The 19,675-nt window shown below is 42.0% G+C and overlaps 1 protein-coding gene across 1 annotated transcript in view; it reads left to right on the top strand.

Moving 5' to 3' along the window:
• Positions 1–19,675, top strand: part of LOC105470344 (Rho GTPase activating protein 31) — a 123,220-nt gene that overhangs the window by 54,793 nt on the left and 48,752 nt on the right. The window contains exon 2 of the mRNA XM_011722208.2: positions 17,327–17,429. Coding sequence (XP_011720510.2) covers positions 17,327–17,429 — 103 coding nt within the window. The remainder of the gene's footprint in view (positions 1–17,326; positions 17,430–19,675) is intronic.

Below are 19,675 nucleotides of genomic sequence, written 5' to 3'. Positions count from 1 at the left end.
TTTATATATGATTTATGACTTCCTCCCCCTATAAGGAGGTGCCCACGTATTTGACAGTAATCCTTTGTATCATCTTCATCATTAAGCCTTAATCCTAAAAAGAGTTGTCTCCTGGTACTCAAGGGGAATTGGTTCCAGGACCCCCATGGATACCAAATCTATGGATTGTCGAGACCTTGATATAAAATGGTGTAGTATTAGCATGTAATCTATGCACATCCTCTCGTATACTTTAAATCATCTCTAGATTACTTATATCTAATACAATGTAAATGCTGTGTAAATAGTTGTTACACTGTATTGTTTGGGGAATAATGACAAGAGAAAAAACCTGTATGTGTTCAGTACACACACAGCCATCCATTTTTTTTCCTGAATATTTTCAATCCTCAGTTGGCTGAATCCAAGGATGCAGAACCCGCAAATATGGGTGGCTGACTGTATATCTGGTGCAAATTACTTCTAAAGACAGTGCTGAGAGCAGAGGTATAACAACTGTTAGTGAGAAGAGGAGTGAGCAGGTTTGGATAATATCTGGCCTCTGAAATGAATGCTGGTTCCTCATAGGAGGCATTTCAGAGAATACTAAGCAATTTTTGAGCTGTAAAACTTCAGGATAAAAGCTTCAATATCATCACCCCTTGCTGTTTTAGCAAACCACAAATTGCTACTATTTTTTGTCTGATTTTATATAAGGAATAATATATTATCTATAAAGGTAAAAGTATAGTCTCTCTGCAGAAAGCATATCTTTTTGTTGGGATCTGTCAGAGATATGGAGAGAAAATTGAGGAAGAGGCCAACGTGAGTCTCCAAAATACTTTACATCTTATCCCTCAAGTATATTCCCTGGGGCAAAACAGAAGCTCATAGAAATTCAAATATCTTGATTTGCACCATAAACTAGTGTCCAGAGACCTAGACACTGCAGCGGAGCTTGGTGTCCCATTTTTGGTGAGTTATTCTATTTGAGGTTACAGTAAAAGCCCTAGGGAGGACTTCTCTGGGCTGGGTTCTGAAGAACACAGGAGAGAAGCATATCCTGGGGACAATTTCCATCCTGGACGGAGAATGCAAAGGCAGAAGGGGTGTTCTGAAGAAAACTGTGGGGAGTTTACGTGATTAAAGAGGGTGGTGTTGGGGAAGGGGTCACGAAGAACTTAGCATTCCTTGCTGTAGACAAACAACTAGATCTGTGTTTTCAAAAGCTCATTGGAGCAGCTGGCAGGCAGCTGGATTGAAGAGACTCCTGGAGTCCTGATAACAGTGGGCTCTCCCTCCTCCCTACCCTCTTCAATTGCCCCATGAGCCTCTCCCAAATTTAACAAACTATTTAAAGAAGATCTCTCTCAGGGTTTCTCCAAGTGTAGTCCTGAGAATTTGCAGGGGAATCTCCTGGAGTTTGCACTCTTGTTAAGCTCCTGGGAGGCCCTTTTGCTCAGAAATATGAGAACCTCCAGGAGAAAGGATTCTGGGCAGGCTTCCCTGCTTCCATTTCCACTATTGAGAATGGTCATCTATTCAAGCCCTGAGTCTTGTGGTAAATTTTCTGTACATAGATGCATAATCTTAAAGCATGAACACCAAAGAGATTTCAGTGCTAAAAGAAGGGGAAGAGATTTGGTGATTTTTTTTTTTTCTTTTGCTCATCTTTATTTTTAACTTGCACTACTTGTAGAATAGGAAAAATGTTAACTAAAATAAATGCAATGAGCACTCAGTATTTGCAAGCACTGAACAAGCCCATGGAAGAAATGAATTGCCTGAAAAGGGTTACAGACTGCAGGGAAGTGCTGTTGTTTTCAGCAGGAAAGAGAGGCCTGGTAACAACAGGAAGCGCTGAGAGGCCTCAGTACCAAGGCTTCCAAGCAAAGCGGTTCTGGAAACAATGGCTGCCTGTGGCTCGGGAATATTGGGCAGGAAATGAAAGGATGCTGGGGTGGGGGCTGGGGCAGAGCGAGGAACTGATAAGCATTACCTGGCTGTTCTTCACATAGTCGTAGCTGGCCCAAGATGAAGTCATTTTTCATAAATGCTCCCCATCTCCCATCAGTAAAATTGATTTTAGAAAAATACAAAAATGAAAAGCACCCATAGTGCTGTAGGTCTGGAAACCATTAGGAAGCTCTACAGCCTGGGAAACCAGAGGGTACAATAAGCAAAGGAAGGGATTTCTCACTCTTAGGACATGGTCAGATCAGTGCGGAGAGGACCTTCGGATGAACTAGGCGTCTTTTAGAGCTAAGTCCCTGGAGGATTCCAGCCTCCATAAAAATAAAAATAGCCTTGGGGTTAACGGGAGTCTAGCCATACCAAAGGAGATATGTATAAACCTCCTGAGATTGCAGTTTATGTTTTATTTAACAGAAATTTCCGTTTATATGGGTGGAGTAAGCTGGGGAACCATTAACAGTACAAATGAGAAACAAAAACAAAACAAATAAAAAATTACCCTAATGTTTTGTCCTGAAAGACCTAGCTGTAAACCAGAGCTGGTAGGAGTCAGGACCTGAACATCGGCAGATAGAAATCGAATCTGCCTTCTTAATTTCCAGCCCAGCCTCTCCTCCCAGTGTCATCCAAGAAGCTGACAGATCCTGGAAGGAGGTTAGACCTGGAAGAAACATAAAGATCCAGAAATCATTTGGATCCAGAACTTGCTTCTAGCACAGATGAAAGTCTGAGGCTGGCAGTGGCTGATTTGCTGGAGGACATACAACTGGTTCATGTTGCTGTAACTGATGGATACCGTAGCACCTACTGCCTGCAAGATACCTAGGGGAATTCAAAGAAGAGGAAAATTAGTCTCCTCAAAGGTCAAGAATCTCATACATGTAGATTAGGGCAAGAATCCATGTTTCTTAATTCATTGTCTAAGTCCTTCTCTCTCATCAAGTTGTGCTTAGTTGTGAAGTCAGTCTCTACCTTCTGCTGCTTTCTGGTCTTGCCCATTCTTGGTTTCCCTAGTGTGGAGGTTATGCTTATAAAATGTACTGGAAAGTGCATGAATTTTGGATTCAAACAGACTTATGACTGCACCCCAGTTTGCCACTAGCTGTTTGAGCTTGGACAAGTTGTCTAACCACACAGAATCTTAGCTTGCCATCTGAAAATAGGAGGAGTAATGCCTACATCTCAGAGTTTTAAGAATTAAATGAAATAATGATGGTGAATTCATCCCCATAACCACCCATGAGGTATGCAAGAAAAAAAAAAAAAAAAAAAAAAGAGGTGGCCTGGACACACTCAGAGTAGAAAAAAATTTACATTGTCCTCATTCTTAAGATGATCAGTGTTAGTGAAGCATACAGTTCAAGAAACAAGTTTGCTTCTCTCCCATTAATCTGCTCAGTTCACGACCTTCTCCCCTGGGGCTCACTCTCAGGCACATGAGGCCATTCTCTGTATCCATTAGCACTTAAGAGCCTCCACCAGTGGTATCCCAAGGAGCAGGTGGCAAGAAAGCTGCTCATCCAGTAAATGAAACCCTGATCAAGTGATTCCACTGATGTGCGCTTTATGCAGTTACACTGAGGATTTAAATGATTTTAAATGAGTTGTTGTTGCCTAGGAATGTGCTAGGGGTTGACTGAGATCTTTCTGTCTTCCATCAGCAGCCCCATGGAGTGAGTGATGTCTGCCCCTACAAATCTGCTAATAACAAAGCTTTCTCCACAGACAGACAGTAGAAAGGATGAACCACATAAGTCTTTGTCAATTACACAAAGCCCAGCAGCTTCATCAATGGGACAAAACCCTTCTGTACAGTTTCTGTGTACAGATGAGCAGGGCCAGCTCTTAAGACCAAGGTCATATGGGGACTCCTTGCAGGTTTGTTTTCTATGTTATAGCATTTGAACCTTTTTCTCTACCCTTCCTCAGCCACAATCACTCCCACCCCAAACACACACACCCAGAGGCACCCTGTGGGAGTCCCTCCTAAGCTCTCCCCACTGGCTCTTTTGCCACTAATGACCTGTGGACCCAGACACATTCACCACTCTCAACCAGCCTTTTACGCGTGAGTCAGATAGGCTCTTACCTTTCCTAAAGAAATTTCAGGCAACAGCTAGAAAAGAGTGAGTCCTCTCACTTCCCCTTTCATTGACAAACCATGAGAGGTTGTCCCTTCTGACCCTAAAGGGACTCCTTATTTTTTTCTTTTTGTGGCAAGTCTTTTCTTCTAGATTACCTCCCATCCCTATTCCCCCCGCCCCTCCCCCACACACACAAAGGCCTATTTATTTGAAGGGAAGAACTTCAGGGTTGGCCCTGATGAGGAAGCTGAAGGTCTAGTCCCAAAGCTGCCTGTATTGGACATTATTCTACAGGCAATGGGGAGCTATTGATTGTTTTGGTGTAGGGGAGCTTTATCATCAAGGTAGTGTTTTAGAAAGATTTGTCTGGAAGTGGAGATCAAGATAGAATGCAATCTTCCCAGGCAGTCAGTGAAAATGCCCCCAAGTTCCCTAATGTTTCTCTTCCACCGGACTGGTCTAGTCAGCATTCCTGGAATTCACCACATTATTTCTTGCCTTTCACCTTGTTTATACTGCTCTCTGTTTCCTGTCCCAAAAGAATGTGTATGACATTTACTAAGTGCTTACTCTATGCTAGGCACTTACATGAGCGTTCTGCATGTATTGTAATGTATATTGCATCACGTCAATTACATCATATGATAGCATCTCACATCCTTTCAAATCATCCCTCTGCACCAGTGTCAGAATTCTTATTGCAGCACCTTGACTTGTCCTTTATCCACTTAGCTCACAACATTGTGAGCCCCTGAGCGTGAGGGTCCTGTCTCAGCACTCCCCAACGTGGTCCCTCTCAGACAGCTGGCTCTCTATAAATGCACACAACTTCCTGTTCTTGTTCAACATCTAAAAGCTCTGCCTGACTTCCCCACCAGCTGTAATCTTTTTAAAAGAACTTTCTTTACATTTTTTTGTGCCTGTCTAGGTTCCTTAGCATATTTTGTTTGATATTTTCATACTGGCCAAGTTACTTAATACCTTTGAGCTTCAGTTTCTTCATTTACAAAACAGAGATAAATACCTCCCTCATAAGGTGACTGTGAGGATTGCACTGGGTACAAATAATGGATAAGAAGTGTATAGCTCTGGGACCAGCACATACTAGGTTCACAATAATTACCCATTCCCTTCTTGGCTTCTTGAGGGCAAAGATCTTATTACCTTTTGTTCCTCTAGATGGGCCCTCAGTGCATCTGCTTTGGTAGAAGGAGAATCACTGTCATTGGGAAAGAGACAGCATTGGCAGCAGAGACCTGAGGGTCCCAGCAGGGATAAGTCACAGAGTGGACCAGAGGAGGACCTGGACACCTCTGCAGGAAAGTGCTAGTTTGGCTTGACATCTGAGAGCCTAAAAATGAGGAGGGCAGGGACCTGCAGCCGGTGAACCGGGCTCCACGCTGCCTTGCTCAGCAGGATAGCAGAGTTAGTCCTCAGCCATCCCGGGCCAGCAGATTGGGCAAATATTCTGCTTCACAAGGGGTAATAACCTCAACAGGGTCACCGGAAAGGACTTCAGCAAACATTTAGAACTTGGGTCACTGATTTCAGAAGCCCCTCCATCTTCCTAAATGAAACTTGTTTTTCAAAATCCCATTTCTTTCTTTTAAAAAAAAATACTTTTACTATATCCCCTTCACGGAAAATTTAGAAAAGCAAAATTAAAAATAGAGAAAAGCAAAAATCATTTATTTTCTACCACTTAGCAGTAACTACCATTAACATCTCAGTGTGTGTGTATGTGTGTGTGTGTGGTTTGTGTGTGTATGTGTGTGAGAGACAGAGTTTCGCCCTTGTTGCCCAGGTTAGAGTGCAATGGTGCAATCTCAGCTCACTGCAACCTCCACCTCCTAGGTTCAAGCGATTCTCCTGCCTCAGCCTCCCAAGTAGCTGGGATTTATAGGCACCCGCCACCATGCTGGGCTATTTTTTTTTTTTTTTTTTTTTTTTTTTTTGCATTTTTTAGCAGAGACGGAGTTTCACCATGTTGGTCAGGCTGGTCTTGAACTTCTGACCTCAGGTGATCCACCTGCCAGTGTGTGTTATTTTTTGTTATTTAATATACTGGGGGAGAGGTAGTTTTAAAGAGACATTCTGTACTCTATATTTATATATAATTTTAATTTATCAACTTTTTTGCTATTTTTTTCAAAAGGAACTTAAAATTAGATACAAACCATGAGCTGTTGAATACTTAAAGATCAGCCCTGCAGTGGTAGGATTTAGGCATTTTGGCAGTCAACAGCAAGGAGCCAACCCACTCTACTCAAATCACACCTCCAAAGTTGCCACCAACTCATAGGACCTGCCTTCCTGTTGGGGAGTGTTTGAACCATGGTAGGTGTAGCTTGGGGCTTTTTCTATTCCTCGTCACTTGTGGTATCACAGAAAAAGCATGCACTTCGGCAGCGCACAAACCTGGGTTTGGATCCCAACTCTGGCACTTCCTAGCTGCAGGCCATTGGGCAATTTATCTATTCCCTCTGAGATTCAACTTTCCTATTTTCAAAATGGAGATCATTTTGTCTGTTTCATGGGTTGGCTACAGTTATAGAATGGAGAATGCTATAAAACAAACAAACAGGCCGGGCGCGGTGGCTCACGCCTGTAATCCCAGCACTCTGGGAGGCCCAGGCGGGCGGATCACGAGGTCAGGAGATTGAGACCATCCTGGTTAACACGGTGAAACCCCGTCTCTACTAAAAATACAAAAAAAAAAATTAGCCGGGTGAGGTGGCGGGCGCTACTCCGGAGGCTGAGGCAGGAGAATGGCGTGAACCCGGGAGGCGGAGCTTGCAGTGAGCCGAGATCGCGCTACTGCCCTCCAGCCTGGGTGACTGAGTGAGACTCCATCTCAAAAAAAAAGAACAACAACAACAAAAAACAACAAATAAAAACCCACCTAAAGCCATGCCTGATACATAGTAATTATTTTCTTTGAGGAACCCAGATAGCAAAGGAGCACAGAAAATCCATCTGGAGAAAAATGACCAAGCTCCTGTTCAGGAATACATTCTGAGTGCATCTGTTTTCTTTTTTTTTCTTTTTTTCTTTTTTTAAATTATACTTTAAGACTTTAAGTTCTAGGGTACATGTGCACAACTTGCAGGTTTGTTACATAGGTATACATGTGCCATGTTGGTGGGATGCATCCATTAACTCATCATTTGCATTAGGTATATCTCTAATGCTATCTCTCCCCGCTCCCCCCATCCCACAACAGGTCCGGGTGTGTGATGTTCCCCACCCTGTGTCCAAGTGTTCTCATTGTTAAATTCCCACCTATGAGTGAGAACATGCAGTGTTTGGTTTTCCGGCCTCGCGATGGTTTGCTCAGAATGATGGTTTCCAACTTCATCCATGTCCCTACAAAGGACATTAACTCATCCTTTTTTTATGGCTGCATAGTATTCCATGGTGTATATGTGCCACATTTTCTTAATCCAGTCTATCATTGATGGACATTTGGGTTGGTTCCAAGTCTTTGCTATTGTGAATAGTGAGTGCTTCTGTTTTCAAGGCTATTCTGGATGAGTAAGACATGGGACTGTCCTCATTGTCCCCAAGGATCTCACAACTTAGTAATGGAGATGAATTAGAAACAAGCACCTCACACCTAGTGCTAGACAGAGTAGGCTTGCAGTAAATATTTGCAGGATTAAATTTATTCTGACAAATTTTTTCAGAAAAGGTAATATATTCTTCTAGTTCAAAATTCAAAAGTACAAAAGAATATACAGTGAGAAGTCTCTCTCCTACTCGGAGGCCTAGCCCCAGCTTCCAGTTTCTTTTCCTGTAGACAACTAAAATTATTGCTTTCTTATGTATCCTTCCGTAGATATTGAATGCACGTATAAATAGATGTGTATATTTAATCTTTCATTCTCTCTTCACAAAAAGGAAAAGAAAAAAAAAAATCATGGCCAGGCACGGTGACTCCTGCCTATAATCCCAGCACCTTGGGAGGCCGAGGCAGGTAGATCACCTGAGGTCAGGAGTTCAAGACCAGACTGGCCAACATGGTGAAACCCAGTCTCTACTAAAAATACAAAAATTAGCCAGGTGTAGTGGCACGCACCTGTAATCCCAGCTACTCAGGAGGCTAAGGCAGGAGAATCACTTGAACCCAGGAGGCAGAGGTTGCAGTGAGCTGAGATTGTGCCACTGCACTCCAGCCTGGGTGACAGAACAAGACTCTGTCTCAAAAACAAAAAAAAAAGAGAAAAAACAACCAGATGCTAGCATACCATTATTCTGGTCTGCTAACAATATATGTTGTTCTTTTTGCCTAACAATATATCTGAGAGACCACTCTATGTCTGTACATAAAAGTTTTCTCATTCTTTTTAGTGACCACATAGTATTCCACTATGTGAATCTTCCATTATTTGTGTTACTACCTGCTATTGATGACAATCTTGTGCAATTATGAAAACTGCTGTAATGAATAGCCTTGCACATGTCTTACATATCACGTGTACAAGAATATCTGTGGGATACATTTCTAGAAGAAGAACGACTGGGTCAAAGGGTATGTGTACTTATAGTTTTAACGGATATTGTCAAATTGCCCTCCAGAGGTTGTATCAATGTCCCCTACCAGTTGCAACGCATGAGAGTACTTGTTTTCCCATAGCCTTGCCAACACTGTGTGTTAACAAACTTAGGTACCTTTGCCAATCTGAGAAGTGAAAAATGATATATCAGTGCAGTTTTAATTTGCAGTGGAATTGAATTTAGATAATTCTAGAAAGTGCCACAAAGGGAGGAGGCACAGGAGAGATGCGAACACGGAGGAAGGAGAACCTCGTTCTGCCTGAGGAAGGCCTTATAGAGAAGTTGGGGGTAGAGCTGAATCCCAAAAGATAAGCAGGAGTTTCTCAGTGGAGAAGAGGCAATGGGCTCGGACGAGGGAACATCGGGTGCAAAGCCGGGAAGGTGTGAAGGTGCAGAGCATATTCAGGAAGTGGCAGGCTGTCCAGCGTGACTGGAACATGGCATTCCTGTGTGGGGCTGAGAGGTTGGGAGAGCTCCGCAATTAGCAATGAGACTGGCAGCGGGGAGTGTGGCCAGATTGTGGAAAGCCTCCTAGGCCTCCTTCTAAATCAAATCTCGGTTTTTAAAAGATAAAATATATTCCCTGTCTGTAGGAACTAAAGAGAAAACAGAACTAAAGCCCATTCTCCCCAAAATGAATTCGAAAGTGAAATAATAATAAAACAATCGCTTTGAATCCTGTAGGGAAAATGAGAAGTACAGTATAAACACTTCTCACTCTTTTTTTCCTCTTTTTCTCCTGGAAGGAGGTTATATTTGAGTTAAATGTATACAGTTTCTAACTAACAGTTCCCAAAGGATGGTTTCAAAAATGTTCTGAGCCAGATAATGCTCTAGTTTCTCAAAGAATAGTGCTCCTTTGGATTTATATGTTCTCATCTATAACAATAAGAAACAGTTGCATTACTTATAGCATCACTCTTTATGTATGTGAATAATGATGAACCATTATTCCAGTAACCAATAATGAAGGATATGGACAATATAAATCAGAAATAAGAAGCTTTTCTCCTGATATAAAAAGCACAAGCAACAAAAGAAAAAAATAGATAAATTGGACTTCACTGAAATGTAAAACTTCTGTGCTTCAAAGAACACCATCAAGACAGTGAAAAGACCACCCACAGCATAGGAGAAAATGTTTGCCAATCATAGGTCTAATAAGAGTCTAGTATTCAGAATACATAAAGAAATCTTATAACCCAGCAAAGACCACCCAACTAAAAATGGACAAATTATCCAAATAGACATTTCTTCAAAAGAGATGTACAAATGGCCAGTAAGCACAAGAAAAGATGTTCTACATTGTTAGTTTTCAGGGAAATGCAAACCAAACTGCAATGAATACACTTCGCAACTACTAGGATGACTACAATAAAAAAGATAGACAATTTCAAGTATTGACAAGGATATGGAAAATTGGAACCCTCATCCATTGCTGGAAGGAATGTAAAATGGCACGACTATTGTGGAAAACAGTTTGGCAGTGCCTCAAAAGTTCAATGTAGAGTCACCGTATGACCCAGCCATTTCACCCCTGGATATATATCCAGGAGAATTGAAAACATATATCCATACAAAAACTTGGACATAAAGGTTCATAGCAACAATATTCCTAATAGCAAAAAGCGGAAATAACTCAAATTTCTGTCAACTGGTGAATGAATAAACAAAACGAAGGCTTTATTTGGAATTTTATTCAGCCATAAAGATGAATGAAATACTGACACATGCTACAACATGGACAGACCTTGAAAACACTATGCTAAATGAAGGAAGTCCATCACAAAGGCCACATATTTTAACATCTAATTTATAGGAAATGTCCAGAACGGGCAAACCCATAGAAAATAGAAAGTTGATTAGTGGCTGCTGGAGCTGGGAGAGGGGAAAATGGGCAGTAACTACTAATAGATATGGGTTGCTTTCTTGAGAGATGAAAATATTCTGGAATTAATGTGATGGTTGCTTAACTTGTGAATATACTAAAAATCACTTAGTCGTACACTTTAAAGGGTGAATTCTATGGTATTTCAATTATATTTCAGGTTTTTTGTTTTTAACTTTTTTTTTTTTTTTTGAGACAGAGTTTCACTCTTGTTGCCCAGGCTAGAGTGTAACGGCGCGATCTCGGCTCAGTGCAACCTCCACCTCTCAGGTTCAAGCGATTCTTCTGCCTCAGCCTCCCAAGTGGCTGGGATTACAGGCATGTGCCACCAGGCCTGGCTAGTTTTTTATTTTTAGTAGAGACGGGGTTTCTCCATATTGATCAGGCTGGTCTCGAACTCACCATCTCAGGTGATCTACCCGCCTTGGCCTCCCAAAGTGCTGGGATTACAGGCATGAGCCACCGTGCCTGGTCAACTGTTTTTTTTTTTTTTTAATTTTATTTTTTTGAGACAGCGTCTCACTCACTCTGATGCCCAGGATAGAGTGCAATAGTGTGATCTCAGCTCACTACAACCTCTGATTCCCAGGTTCAAGCGATTCTCCTGCCTCAGCCTCCTGAGTAGCCGGGATTACAGGCATGCACCACCACACCTGGCTAGTTTTTGTAGTTTTAGTAGAGACGAGGTTTCACTGTATTGGGTAAGCTGGTCTTGAACTCCTGACCTCAGGTGATCCACCTACCTCAGCCTCCCAAAGTGCTGGGATGATAGGCGGCATGAGCCACTGCAATTGGCCTATATCTCAGGTTTAAAAATAAAAAATAAAAGATTTAAAAGGAAACTTTTCTCCAAGGAGGACAAGCCAAAGCCTCAACATATTTTTAAATCTTTTTTCTTAGAAAATTAGAAATTGGTTAATTTTTTTTTTTTTTTAAGAACAGAACACATTATGCTTCATTAAATAAATACCACAACTTTTCAATATTTCTTTAATTCCACATTAGGCCAGGAGGAAGAGAGTAGAAATAAAACAGGGCGGAGGAAGGAGACTCAGAGGGACAATTGGGGTGGGCGGTGACCTCCAGGCAGGGAGAGCCTCGCAGAGGCCAGGGAGGAGCATGGGACAGAAGAGTGGAACAGGGATGGGGAAAGGATGGGACGGGAACAAAGAACATAGGCTGGCAGAGAGAGCTCTTGGATTCTGCGGGGGAAACGCCTAGGAAGTTCTGTACTCAGAACCCAGAGAAATGAGGAAGTAATGTAAATCTTTACTGCATCTCTTGGGAAAATGCGGAAGAGGGGCCCATTCACAGCACAGCAAAACTGTTTAAAACTCCCCCCTCTCTCCCATGTGCATCGCAACAAATGCTCACAGGATTTCTTCCTGTGCAGTGTCTTGTCTCTCTCATTATCTTACCCTCTTCCCTCAAGTATCATAATTCTTTGCCCACCAGCAGCTCTTGGTTCTTTTTATTACCTCAAACAAGATGATGAACATATCCATCATGCCCAAATGTTTCCTGGGGCTCCTTTGTCATTCCTCACTCCCGCCTCTGCCCTGCTTTCTCTTCCTAGAAGTTAGTTTGCATTTTGTAGAGTTTTACATCAATGGAGTCCTACCCTGTGTAGTCTTCCATAATCTGGCTTCTATACCCAGCCGACTGTCTTTGAGCTGTACTCATAGGCTTTATCGTATACTCCTTGTTGCCGAGTATATTCTGTTATGTGTACACACCATGAGACTTTACTTTGAAGGTCAGGATTGCAGGACTCAGAGAAGGGACGAAATCTGACCACATCAAGACCTTACCAAATTCCAGAATGGAGATAGGGGAGTGCCTGTTTCCCTAAAATACAAATGCCATTTGCACTATGAAAGAATGTGGCCACCACAACCACGTAAATGACCAAATACAACTGTGCTTCCTTCCATCTCTGTCTCCAGGTCTGATCAGGTCCCAGGCACACGGGGAGCTGAGGCAGCTTAGCAGTGTTGTGACTTCTGGGGGTAACTCTGAGAAATGTTTGACTTCTGGCCTTTTCTGCACTAAACCCTTCGAGAGGTTAGGACTTGAGGAAAACATGTTACTTATAAGTGTAAAATATGTTACTTGTAAATAAATAAAACAAAGGACTTTATAATGTTTTATAAACTGTAAAGCATAAACCAAAGGCAAGATTTTATTTTCCCTCAGAAACCACTTCAAGTTGTATTTTGTGCTCAGATTAAAATTTAACATTTAAGGTAACTGATCTAGGAAAAACAAAATGAAACAAGGGAGTTAGAGGGCCATCGGTGAAACGATTCTAAGAAGCTATAATATTATGTCATCAGCAGCAACTATGTGTACCTCTGTAGGAGGAGACTCAGAGTTCTGTGGGCCCAGGATGAATCCCACAGAATGAGCTCTGTGACTCTGACCTCCAGCGTCACCCCTTCCCATGCCTAAATCGACAATAGAAGCTTGCTTTCTCTCTGTAACTACTCAGCTATTTTGATCAAGCTTCTTCTACCCTGTCCAGAAACCTAGAGTGTCCCCAGTCTGATTGGACCCCCGGGACAATAGTTTAAAGAATTCTGAGACTTCGAGACTAAACAGTAGCCACTGCAACACTACCCTCCAGGGCTATTTTCAGACCCTTGCTATTCTGAGTGTGCGCTGCAGATTAGCAGTACCTGCATGACCTGGAATTTGTTAGAAAGGCAAATTCTCAACACTCCTACCACCTACCTCCCTACTGAATTGCAATATGCATATTAGTGAAATCCCCAGGTGATTGTATGCACATTAAGGTATGTGAGAAGCCCTGGTCTAGACTAGTGGTTCTTCAACATTCCTTTTTTTTTTTTTTTTTTTTGAGACAGAGTCAGAGTCTAGTTTTGTCGCCCAGGCTGGAGTGCTATGGCGCAATCTTGGCTTATTGCAACCTCTGTCTTCCAGGTTCAAGTGATTCTCCTGCCTCAGCCTCCTGAGTAGCTGGGATTACAGGCACCCCCCACCACACTTGGCAAATTTTTGTATTTTTAGTAGAGATGGGATTTCACAATGTTGGTCAGGCTGGTCTCGAACTCCTGACCTCAAGTGATCCACCCACCTTGGCCTTTCAAAGTGCTGGGATTACAAGCATGAGCCACCACACCCGGCAGTTCTTCAACTTTTGAGTACATCAGAATCATCTGGAGGACGCTGGGCTGCAGGACCTGATCCAGGGACTACAGCCTGAGAACCGCTGCTCTAATGTCTAGAGCTGGATGGTGACACAGAGATTGAGTCCTTTCCCATTACTGAGTAACAGTGATGGAGAATTCCTACATCTTCCAACTCAGCCCAAGATGAGAAATCCAAGAAAGCTAACACTCCACAGTGAGTGGCACCACGACCTCTTTCTGGGTTGTTTTAACATTGCCTCCCACTTAAGCAAAGCCACGGACAATAGGTTCTAAGGCCTTTGTACCAAAGCCAGAATAAATTTATGGCAGAGGCTCTGTCTCAGAATGTGTTTTCCCACCTTTGAGACAAATGGAGCCTGAAGTGCTGCAGATGAGAGCTACGGTACTGGGAGGTCCCTATCTGAGAACAGGCTGGAACAGGTTGGTTACCCTGTACTGCTCCTTTTGTGGAGTGTTCTTTATCAAGGTCCTTAGAGTCCAAGGCTTTTGTGCTTGAGTCCTCCTCCTTGTGAGTGTTCCGAATTCTTAAGTCCACTTGTGCCCAGCACAGCACAGCAGCCATGCACTGTGGTACAGACTTGAAATGCAGAACACCCTGAGTGCCAAGCACAGCTCCCAGACTGCTAACTCACAACCCATACCCTGTTAGATCCTACTGCCTTTGTGCTGCAAAGATACACCTACGTGCACAGAGAAGACATCTCATGGAAGCAAAATTACTCCCAAATAAAAAAATTTGCTAAAGAAGGACACAACAGCCATTCTAAGAAGTAGAGATGAGGCCAGGCGTGATGGCTCATGCCTGTAATCCCAGCACTTTGGGAGGCCGAGGCAGGTGGATCACCTGAGATCAGGAGTTCAAGACCAGCCTGGCCAACATAGTAAAACCCTATCTCTATGAAAAATACAAAAATTAGCTGGGCGTGGTGGCAGGCACCTGTAATCCCAGCTACTCGGGAGGCTGAGGCAGGAGAATCACTTGAACCTGGGAGGCAGAGGTTGCAGTGAGCCAAGATCACACCATTGCACTCCATCCTGGGTGACAAGAGCGAAACTGTCTCAAAAAAAAAAAAAAAAAGAGGGGGAAGTAGAGATGAGTTTTGACCTGTACAAGGTTGGTCATCTACCCCAAGTGCCCACTGGATGGGAAGAGGCAAGCTCTGTTTTCACCAAGAAAATCAGATTATACATTTATATTATAGATAAGTTGCAAGTAGAAATAATATTGGTCATTGTGGAATGCTTCTTATATGCCAGGGTCTGTGCCAAATATTTGTAAATATTATTTCAGTCCTAAGCTACAAGATTAATATCACTATTATCCTCCTTTCACACACGTGGAAACTAAGAAACAGAACTCTTGTATATTTTGCCCAAGGGTACAAAAGCAGTTTGGTATCCAAATCTGCACTCTCAACCATAGACTGTATGCTGGCAGGTTACCAAACAGTGAGGTGTGGTGGGGAAAGAATCCACCATCATTGTTCACAATAGGGATTTTGAGAGAGAGAGAGGGAGAGAAAGAAAGAGAGAGAGAGAGAGAGAGAGACTCTTAAGTATCATTGGAACTGTTTCTATTTATCTATCTATTTGCATGAGCATGGGAAACAAAATGTCACGAAGAAGGCTATTTTATAAAACAGATCAAATCATAGCTCTTCTGGCTGAAGACAGAGGCTCTGGAACCCCGCCCACTCCCACAGCACCCCCCCACCACACCCTACTCCCATGCTGTGCTCACTCCTAGGAAGTGGTTCCACCTCTGTGGTCTCTGGCGGTTCCACCTCTATGGTCTCTGGCCTCAATATTTCCAATTCCAAGTCCATTCCCTGAGGGGCAAACCATGGATGTGTGCTGGAAGGGAACACTCCAGCCTTTGAGAATGCACAACCTTTGAGAGGCAGCAGATTAGTATGGTGAACTTTATTGAGCACTTAAAATTACAGTTACTTGAAGGTCACAAGGGAAAGGAATGCTTAGAGCACATCATAATAGGGAATTCAGGTAGAATGTTGAGTCTGAATGCCTTGTGTCTAACCGCATAAAGATCCAATCCAGCTTCAAATTGTGTGTAGGCATGAGTATATGTAATAAGCATTAATGAATTGGCATTGGTCTGATCTACAGCATTAATGGATTGAGTATGTGTTGGAAGTGTGAGCACAGTAGTAGCCCAAGCGTTAATTCATGGAGGTCCCACATCACTGTGGTAGCCTCGAGAAGCCAATGAAGATCTCAGCGCCCTCAGTGGGTTGTTTGGTGGGTGGGGTTGTTCTATCCCAAACGTCCATTCACAGCACTCTCACATGGGGGAACTCAGGTGCATCTGTCCAGGGACCAAAGTGGCAAGTGATCTGCTGCTCTCTCTGTACCATCCAGAAGGCCTGTATCTGCCCCTCTGGGTCACTGAGTTGGCTGGTTCTCTCAAAATCAGCCGCCAGGAGAGAACAGCACAGCCAGACCCTTCTACCAGGGCACTGAACCTCTGGAGAGGCAGGAACTCAGGAAGCCCTGTCAGTCCCTTTTATGTTGTCCATTAAATCAATGACTGGTTTCGATCCACGGCGGGCGGGGGGTGGAGGTGGGGGGGGCAGTTCTCACCTTAAGAAACAAACAAACAAACAAAAAACACTTTAACCTTTAAATCACCTTCGATATTCTGGCAGATTTTCTTCCAGTCTTTTTTCCTTCGAATTTTTAAAATACAAACTGAATTTACAATGTATATTCAATTTGTCGAAGATTTTCTTCTTCTAAAAGAATGGAATTGTAAGCATTTTCCAATGTATTAATTATTTTTTTTTAAAGTGACTTAAGTAAATTTGCCTGTGCCTTGATGTCCTCATGTTTAGAATAAAGCAGTGGCTCTCTAATTTTTGCATGCATCAGAGTCACCCAGAGGGTTTGTTAAAAGGCACAGATTGCTGGGCCCCACCCCAAAATCTCTGAGTTAATAGGTCGGGAGTGGGGCCTGAAGATTTGCATTTCCAACTTCTTAGGAGATGCTGATGCTGCTGGTCAGAAGACCATACTTGGAGAACCAGTGAAATGAAGAGACCGAGTTGTGGGATGTCCAAGCTTACCAATGGTCTCAAAATCTAAGTTTTTGAATATTTTTAAAAATTATTTTAAAAAAACAATTCTTGGCCAGGCGTAGTGCCTCACACCTATAATACCAGCTCTTTGGGAGGCCAAGGTGGGTGGATCACCTGAAATCAAGTGTTGGAGACCAGCCTGGTCAACATGGCGAAACCCAGTTCTCTACTAAAAATACAAAAATTAGCTTGGCCTGGTAGCGGGTGCCTGTAGTCCCAGCTACTTGAGAGCCTGAGGCAGGAGAATTGCTTGAACCCAGGAGGTGGAGGTTGCAGTGAGACAAGATCGCGCCACTGCCTCCAGCCTGGGCAACAGAGCAAGTCTCAAAAAAAAAAAAAAAAAAAAAAAAAAAAACCAAAACAAAAAAACAATTCTTTAGCAACACCCTATGATTTTTTTTTTTAATACGAAAGGAACATCACCTACCACTTACAAGTAATCATTTCCACTTGTAAGTCATATGAGTTCCATACTTATATCTCTTTGAAGATACCTGGATTTTTAAAAGGATATCTTTAAAAGACAGGCATATTTACATCTAATACTTAATTGTTTTCTTCTTTTCCTTTACATAGTTCCATATGTTTTGAAGAGCTGTGCAGAATTTATAGAGACTCACGGCATCGTGGATGGAATCTATCGGCTTTCAGGCGTCACCTCAAACATACAACGGCTAAGGTAAGCTAAAAGAATAGCCCTAAAAGAATTCTCCCATGATTCTTCCTGTGTCCATGCCTCTGTCTGCCGATGTCCAGAGTATTAAAGACCCAAAGGAACTGAGGGAAGTGTGGCAGCACTGAAGATCAGATGCAGTGGTTTTCAGATGCCTGACTGTTCTTAATCTAATCAGGAAACCCTCCAGCCTGATATAATTCTTTCCAACAGAAGCTCCTAAGGCTTTCAATCTGTTTCTTTGTCTTGCACTAGATATATTCTTCTTAGGTGAATTTGATTTAACTCAAATGATTTAAATGACAAGTTAAGGAAAACTTGATTTATTATCATTTGCTGGCCAGCCCAAAGCTCAGTTAGACTAGGTTCCTGTTACTTAGTGTTCAGAACCCTGAGATCCATGTCAGTTTTTCTGCTGGCGCACCCTCAAATCTGACGTTTTGTCTGGTTGAGAAATCAGAAGCCTGTATGATTGTACGTGTCTCTAACTGATGCTAGGATTTTAAGAATTACTGATGAGTGAAAAAATAAATAAAAATAAATAAAAAAATTACTGATGGGTGAACTATTTCCAATTTTATGTATTTATCCTAAATATTTGGAAGAAATTTTTATCACATTAAATAAAGAGGGCAAAACATTTTATACAAAACACAGGTATGTGTGTGTTTTATATTTATATAGAGAGTATATAGAAGGTAGAGTATATATATATATGATTGTATATGACTTAAACAATAGATCTGTTTATTTTGCATATTGTTCCTTAACACCAAAAGGAACATAATTTAATGTTATTTTAATTATAACATTTTATTATTACCTACATTTAGTTATAAATGTAGACTTTTAAAACAAAAAAATTATTGTTACAAGGTTAATATAATAAGTTGTGCAGGTAATTCAGTTTTCATATTCTTTCTCCTGTTTGGTTTCTGCCCTTTCACCCCAGATTTAGATTGTAATTAAATTATACCAAAGAAATAGAGCGTCTTTTTTTTCTTCTAGAGAAGTGGTAGCTGTTAAAAAAAAAAATTGGTTTATTGCAGCCATAGATTTTAATGAATCTATGTGTTTACACAATTTCACTAATTTACTAGTACTCCATTCAATGGCAAATACTTCTTAATGGTTTGAAATATACTGCATAGTAGGTTGCATCCTGGAAGGACACTTGGGTAGTAATGAATTATTTTTTATTTGAGCACTGACCTTATCCTTGACAAGAGAAATCTTTGGCTAAATAAATGAATAAGCTCTAGATTGCTCTTGTTCTGCTCTCTTAAAAACATTCTCTTTTTAAAAGAGAGCTATGCCAAGAGAACATAGCATGGCATAGTTCTCTTCTAAAACATAGCATGGGCCGGGCGCAGTGGCTCATGCCTATAATCCCAGCATTTTGGGAGGCCAAGGTAGGTGGATCACTTGAGGTCAGGAGTTCGAGACTAGCCTGGCCAACATGGTGAAACCCCATCTCTTCTAAAAATACAAAAATTAGCTGGGCATGGTGGCGGGCGCCTGTAATCCCAGCTACTTGGGAGGCTGAGGCAGGAGTATCGCTTGAACCTGGGAGGTGGAGTTTGCAGAGAGCTGAGATTGTGCCAGCCTTAGCGACAACAATGAAACTCCATCTAAAAAAAAAAAATAGCATTTCATAGATCTCTTTTCAAAGCCCCACTCAGTTTCTTTCAGGTTCTGAAAGCATCAGGGATTTCCCTACCCTTCATTAAAGGGGTAGGCCCAGAGAATAGGAGAATGGGCAGTGAGCTGTTTTAAAAATGCTGGTTCTGAGAGTACTGTTGACTTTGTCACATTAGATGACTAAGTGAATACTCTCAAAAAGCTTAACTTCTCTTCTATATGAAAGCTCAAATTTGTCATTTTTAAAACAGATTTTAGTTTATAAGTATTAATATATATATTATTTGAGGCAGTATATTCATGTGACCTTTTTAGGAAATGTTTTCTAAATGTTTTTCAGGCCTGGAATTGGATGATGTTCCAAGACATCTGTCCTGTAGGAGTCACCATCAGGCAGTCTAGAAGGTTCTATTGAGCACCAAAAAGATAGTTGATTAGGCTGGGCATGGTGGCTCACGCCTGTAATCCCAGCACTTTGGGAGGCCGAGGCGGTCGGATCATGAGGTCAGGAGATCGAGACCATCCTGGCTAACATGGTGAAACCCCATCTCTACTAAAAATACAAAAGATTAACCAGGTGTGGTGGCGGGCGCCTGTAGTCCCAGCTACTC

Source organism: Macaca nemestrina, chromosome 2 (genome assembly GCF_043159975.1).
Source record: "Macaca nemestrina isolate mMacNem1 chromosome 2, mMacNem.hap1, whole genome shotgun sequence".
Classification (NCBI taxonomy): Eukaryota; Metazoa; Chordata; class Mammalia; order Primates; family Cercopithecidae; genus Macaca; species Macaca nemestrina.
The sequence above is the reverse complement of the archived record's forward strand: the minus strand, read 5'-3'. Positions and strand labels throughout refer to the sequence as shown.